Below are 7000 nucleotides of genomic sequence, written 5' to 3' on the forward strand. Positions count from 1 at the left end.
GGAAAGATTGTTGGAACAAAGAGTATTTATATAATTAAACTAATAACATTTTGTCAATACTAAATATGATTTCTTGTTTTATCTCATAAGAGGTCAAGGCCCTCCTAACCCAGGGGCATTATCAAGTCTTTCACTTCAGGAGGTGGTCACTTGACTGGTGAATGCTCCAGTTGGGTACTCAGCTTATTTTGGATCGAAGGTCATCCAGTCCTCAGATCATTGGGGTACCATCCTGCGCACAACATGGCACTAGAACTGCAAACTGAAGGCCCAACAGTGTCTTTCAGATATTGGTGGCTTAAAACTGCCTGGTTCAGAGATGGGCAAGATTGGAGCCCTGCTTCTCCATTGAGACATCCCTGAAGTCAGTGGTCTCATTTTCTGTATTTGGAGGGAGAAACATTTTAAGCATTGATGTAAGACCCCTTTAAAACCTTATGTTCTTGGGGTGCCTGGGTGGCTCAGCTGGTTAAGTGTCCAACTCTTGATTTGGGCTCAGGTCATGATCTCACAGTTCATAGGATTGAGCCCCATGTCGGACTCTGCACTGACAGCATGGAGCCTGCTTGGGATTCTCTCCTCTCTCTGCCCCTCCTCTCTCTCTCTCTCTCTCTCTCTCTCTCTCTCTCTCTCTCTCTCTCCTTCTCTGTAGCTCTTAAAAATAAATGAACAAACATTTAAAAAAGTAAAAAAATAAATAAAACCTTTTGTTCTTTATTTATCTGAAACTTTGGGAGTAAAATGTTGTGTCCCACCATGTTACCAGTGTAGAGCCTAGTAAATTTTGACTTGACTAAAGTAGAACTTTGTGTAGTCTTGGGTTAGCCATCTGTATGATTGTTTCCCTTATGATTGTGATAGTCTAGTCTTTACCAGTTCCACTATTTCCATGAACTATTGCGAACTAGTCACTTGCACACACAACATAGCAAATGGGGATGCGTTATAGGATTACATGGGCTTCCAGAGTGCCCTCAGCATGTGCTTGGACAAGGCTGAGGTAGGGTGAGCCTCAGGAACATCCTAAGTCTCTAGGTGTGTATCATAAACATGACAATGTCATATGGCTGCAGTCTAAGCTATGTAATACATAGAAAAGATTTGGTAACTAATATTTTGAACCCAGTTTTGCCTATACATTTTGAGACTTTGCTTATAAAAAGCAGTATAATAAATCTGAGACAATAAAAGAAATTAAAAACCTGGTCTCTACCTACAAACAGTTGACAATCTAGTTGAAGCAATAAAAAAATTAATCCAGATAATTCTGACATAAGCTGGACATTTTGCCCAAATGATCTACATAATCTGAAGAGTTATCAATAATGTATAAGGAATTTCACTGGAGTGTTACTAGAAATAACAAAAGCCTGGGAAAAATTTAACCCTTGAATGCTAAGAAACTAATTAAATAAACCATGATATGTCTATACACTGGGGAACTACCCACTCATTTAATCAAATAAGATAAAGCTCTATATATCTCCATGGAAAACATTCCAAGAGCATTTTTTTAAGAGAAAGAAGCCAGTGACAGAACAACTTGTATAGCATGCCCTCATTTGTAAGAAAAGAAATACATATTCATTATATATATATATATATATAAAATAAATATATATAATATATATGTAAATGTACATAATTATATAGAAATGTATATAATATATATAAATATGTATATAATATATATATGCTTAGATATGCATAGAAAATTTCCAGTAGGATACATAATTAGCTATTAAAATGTTTTGCCTCTAATGTAGGTTACCGGCATCTAAAGCCATAAGGACACTTCCTTTTTCATTATAGTTTTATGTTTCTATACTGTTTGAATTTTTAACATGATTTTAAAATGCTTTTCAAAAAGGAAAATATTAAGTAACTATGTAATTATACACATCCCCTTTTATTGTCTGCAGTAAAATCAGACAGTCTTATTTCCTAAGAGAGTTAATTTTCTTAATTCTTCCTTCATGTTAGAAAAAAAGTAAAACAGTCTGGAATATGATATTTACATTGCCTCTGGTCTAAAATCAACAATATTTGAAACTCTTTGATTCACGCAGCTTGACTTAGTGTTCAAATGCTAGAAATATAATGAATAAATTGAGTGTGGCTATAATCAGAGGGGTAAGAAAAATCAGTCTACATTACTCCCCAGTATAATTTCTACCAGTCCTTTACTTTTTTTTAATGTTTATTTTTTATTTATTTTTTATTTATTTTTTTTTTAATTTTTTTTCAACGTTTATTTTTGGGACAGAGAGAGACAGAGCATGAACGGGGGAGGGGCAGAGAGAGAGGGAGACACAGAATTGGAAACAGGCTCCAGGCTCTGAGCCATCAGCCCAGAGCCCGACGCGGGGCTCGAACTCACGGACCGCGAGATCGTGACCTGGCTGAAGTCGGACACTTAACCGACTGCGCCACCCAGGCGCCCCTTAATGTTTATTTTTGAGAGAGAGAGAGAGAGCAGGGGAGGGGCAGAGAGAGAGGGAGACACAGAATCAGGCTCCAGGCTCTGTGCTGTCAACACAGAGCCCAACGCAGGGCTTGAACTCAGAGACTGTGAGATCATGACCTGAGTTGGCTTAACAACTGAGCCACCCAGCAGCCCCTCCAGCCCTTTACTTTTTGACTTCCACCCTTTGCAGACCACAGAAAGAGCAAAACTATCTGGCTTTTGCTTTACTCCTTTGGTCACTTCTCCCCTTTCTATTGCCTAAACGTAGAGAAGGAGGAAGAAGGAAAAAGAGGGACAGTGGTAGAAAGGATTAAAAACTCTCTATTCTGAATATCATGCCTCAAGTGACATCCAAATGAAAAGTCTTAGATGATGGACTCTTGAGCATACAATTCTATAGGTATTACCCAGGCCTTCTCGATTTGGGACTTTCAAGGCATTGGAATGTTACAGTTATAATGCCTTTTACTCTTTCTTCCTCCTCCTAATACACTCAATAAATTCCATAAAGCATTTAATGACTTCTTAAAGAATAGGAGAAGCCAAAGGTAGGGCATTATTTCACATATAAAAGTCCCTTTACTGGAGTAAATTTGGGATACAAATCTACAGCTTCTCACTTTTACTTCTTCCTTCTTTCTGTTTTTTGTTTTTAAAAAAATTTTTTAATGTTTTATTTTATTTTTGAGACAGAGAGAGACAGAGCATGAGTAGGGGAGGGGCAGAGAGAGAGAGAGAGGGAGACACAGAATCCAAAGCAGGCTCTAGGCTCCGAGCTGTCAGCACAGAGCCCTACGCGGGGCTCGAACTCACAGACGGTGAGATCGTGACCTGGGCCGAAGTCGGAAGCTCAACCGACTGAGCCACCCAGGCGCCCCGCTTCTTCCTTCTTTCAAATAACATTTCATTGCCATCATGTGCCAGGAATTGTTCAGGGCCTCAGGAAAATGAAAGGGGGAAAAAAAAAAAAGATGGATTCTGGAACATTCTAACATTCTAAGAAAAACATTCACATAAACAGTAACTTCAGAAACTCCAAAACAGAAGTGAGAACAAGGCATAGATATGATCCCAGAGCATGACTGTAGTCGGTGGTGGACCTTGCAGAAGACATGTTTCAGGTAGGAGAGAGAGTTCAATTAGTCATGCTTTCTAGTTGCCAAAGTTTGACATGAAAGTCCGTCTCTCTATGCCCTTTGCAGGTATCATGGTTAATAAACCTAAAGACGGAATGTCCTGGCCAGTGATCGTAGCAGCCTTGCTCTCTTTCTGCATGGCATTGTTCGGTCTTGGAGTGAGAAAATGGTGTCAATACCAGAAAGAAATGTGAGTATCATACTGAATCTGCAGGAACAGAGATGGTTTCTCAGTACAAAACATTCACGCAGCACTTGAAGTATCAAGTTCCCCTCCTGTCCAGAGTTCCCCTCCTATGTAACTGAGGAAATGAGGCTTGGGGAAGCTCAGAGAAGCTTCCCAGGTTGCTGAGCACCACACACAGCTGGGAACTAGTTGCAGAACTTGTGACTTGGGGTCCCCCTCTGTTCAGTCCGTGACACTCGTCAGATGGGACAAGTCAGTGGGCATGAAACGAGAACTGAGCCTTGCCTCACCTCAAAAACTAAAACTGATTTTTCTTTCAATCTTCATTATTTTTTTCATTTTCATGCATCTCTGAACTGCCTGGGCCCAGCTGGGCCTAGATGCTCAAGTGTGAAATTGAGTGAGAAAGGTAATTTTAAGAAACTCCATCTGCTTTTCGGCAGAATGGGCTTTTACCGCCCTTTTCCCTTCTCCCCAAGGAGAAAAGAAAGTAAATGGTGGGTTGCCCCTCTTTTGTCTTATGGAAATATTTTCCAAAATTCTTTTCCCTTCACTCAGCAATCTGCAATGACATGTAAGATTAAGCCTCACTCTTCTGCCTTGGCTATTTGGGATCCAGATTAGACCATGATTGGAGGAGACCCTCCAACATAGAGAGCGTCTCTTCCACATCTCTTACGGCTACTATCTAAGATGCCAGTGCCCACTGTGCAGGACCTTCTACTGAAAGTATCCTTGAGCACTCTATAATCATGTGCAGGGAGTGTTTCGTGGTGAGAAAAATAAAACAAAATTAAAAAAAAAAACAAAACACTAAACCAGTAGTCAGAAATTCTGGACTCTTAGCCAAGGACTACACTTTGGCTACCATATACCTTGAGGAGTTCTTAATTTCCCTGAAAAAACACAGATGCAGATTTCTTAGAATTTTTTCCACCTTTTGATATATATTGTCTATGTGAAAGCATCAGAAAGCCAGGTAATAGGCATTAGATATTTTTATTAAAGTGAGAAAACGGGAATCTGAGATTTTGAGTTGATTTTTTGATTATTCTGTATTCAGATGTTTGTGTTATATAGAGATGAGAGTCTCTCTTTCTCCCTCCCCCTCTCCCTCTAAATTTTTGGAGAGATTAAGGTGCTGTGGAGTTACTGAGAAGAGTTGGAGGTGTTTGAGTCAGAGACATAAATGTTCTCACAGTTGTATTTCTGTGTCCTGATGTCAAGAGAGCTGGAGCATTTGTGCTGCTCACATGGAGGCCTGATACACTTCAAAGAGATGAGTTGTGCTAACATGAAACATTATATAAAGATGCCTTTAAGAATGTTCACAGATTCAGATGTAAGGGCTTCTGGCATTAACCATCCAGTACCGACCAACTCAAGGATTCAGAAGAGCTTTTCTTCCCACCTCAAACCTATCCCCACAGTATACAGAGAATGTGTGGGTGAGGGCTGGGGGTAAGGTTGGCAAAGGTATTATTTGAACAGCTTCAGTCTTTGGTCCCAGAAGTTAAAAATTGTGTCTCCGGAGGAGTGTTTTAACCCACATAAGAGAAACACCTCTTCTATTAAGAGGCAGTTGCCATGGAGAGTGTAGGTTCTGGTTCAAAGCCTTAAATTGCTGGTCTGGTTCTCTTTAGCAAGTTGCTGAAGACCTCTGAGCCTCAGTATTATCTGTAGAATGGTGAGAACAATATCCAATCCCTAGATATGAATTAAATAATGTCATGATAAAAATGCCTTGCCAACTATAAGATACCATGTAGATATTAATTAGTGATACTAAAATAATGCAGATAACAAGCAGAAGGTTATGCAAGGAAACCTTCTGAGAGGACCGGTGGGCATGTCTCTTGCTCTGTTTCCTACTTCCCTACTTCCTTGAATCACCGCCTCACATTCTCAGCAATGAAAGAGCAATGTTTTGTTCCTAGCATGGAAAGACCCCCGCCTTTCAAGCCACCTCCACCCCCCATCAAGTACACTTGCATTCAAGAGTCCATTGGAAGTGATCTGCCTTGTCATGAGATGGAGACACTCTAGCCCCTTGAGATTTTGCCATAGAGAACTCGGCTAGAATCCTGCAAGAAGGTGGACATTGTGCTTTATTAATATAATTGCCCTCGAGCCAAGCCTGTACTGCAGCCGAAGTGGATGTCAGAAGTGAATGACCTGTTTTCCCAGCAACCCACCCTCTTTCATCTGCACATGCCTGAAATTGAGCTAGAGTTAGAGGTTATGTCACACCCATACCCAATGCAATCTGCAGAGATTTTCTTGTTTATGTAAGAAGTGCAAATCAGACTGCTGTTGTTAAAAAGTACTTGCAGTGTTTTTATTTTTCATTTTCGTTCTCTGACTGAGGTGACGACAATGGTTTCAAGCATATGTCCGTGCCAGAGCCTCTTCTTTTTGGATATCTGCCACCATGCTGAGCTATTTACCAAAAGTGTGATAATCTCTGAGGTTTGTTGCATTTCCTAAGAAAATTGCAAAAAGAAGAAAATGTACAAGTTCTAGCAAGAGTTCCAAATAAGTGCAAGTTGTCTTTGTACTGAAAATATTTTGCCTGTGGAGGAAAACAGAATACCTTGCACAAGAACACCAGTCCCAACCCCACTTCCTCCCACCATGTTCCACCCAGCCTTCTGCCCCATGGGATGAGGAAGCATCCAAGGGAAAATTAGCTAATGACCAAGTAGCCTAGTAGACACGGGTAGCACTTCACTTGCCTCTAAAATGATCTGCACTAAGAATGGTCTCATCCTTAGCTTTATCCGTACGTGTGTGTGTGCGTCTATCAGACTATTACAAACTGTTGTGTGAGTAAACAGGTAGCCTAACCCCAAACCAAATCCTGTAATTCCTGTTCTCTTTTTCATCTGGGGACTCTCCTGTTCATCCAATCTATACATTTTGATCTGTCTTGAAATAAATACAGGTTCAAATCAGACTAGCATTGATGAATTAATCCTGCTTCTCCCGTGTTTTACAAAATAGTTCAAACAGAATGCAAAGGTGATGGAAAAGAAGCCTAGTTAGCCAAACTTGTTCTGTAGTCAGCAATAGTTCCTGAATGAATAAACTGCTGATGCCCTTTGTCCCTCTCAGCCACCCCCAAACCTCTGCCCTAGGAAGCAAGAACAGATGTTGCTGTCAGATATGATAGGGAAATGCTGCATGGATTTTAATCTCAAAAGGAACATT

The 7000-nt window shown here is 40.3% G+C and overlaps 1 protein-coding gene across 7 annotated transcripts in view; it reads left to right on the forward strand.

The window, feature by feature from the left end:
- The window catches only part of CD96 (CD96 molecule), a 94061-nt gene extending 87315 nt beyond the window's left edge, over window positions 1–6746 (forward strand). For all 7 annotated transcript variants that reach the window (XM_040484448.1, XM_040484449.1, XM_040484450.1 and 4 more), the window contains 2 exons: window positions 3670–3793; window positions 5728–6746. In XM_040484448.1, coding sequence (XP_040340382.1) covers window positions 3670–3793; window positions 5728–5836 — 233 coding nt within the window. In that variant the 3' untranslated portion in view covers window positions 5837–6746. The remainder of the gene's footprint in view (window positions 1–3669; window positions 3794–5727) is intronic.
- The last annotated feature ends 254 nt before the right edge of the window (window positions 6747–7000 follow it).

This window comes from Herpailurus yagouaroundi, unplaced genomic scaffold (assembly GCF_014898765.1).
Source record: "Herpailurus yagouaroundi ecotype Mexico unplaced genomic scaffold, PumYag 162, whole genome shotgun sequence".
Taxonomy (NCBI): Eukaryota; Metazoa; Chordata; class Mammalia; order Carnivora; family Felidae; genus Herpailurus; species Herpailurus yagouaroundi.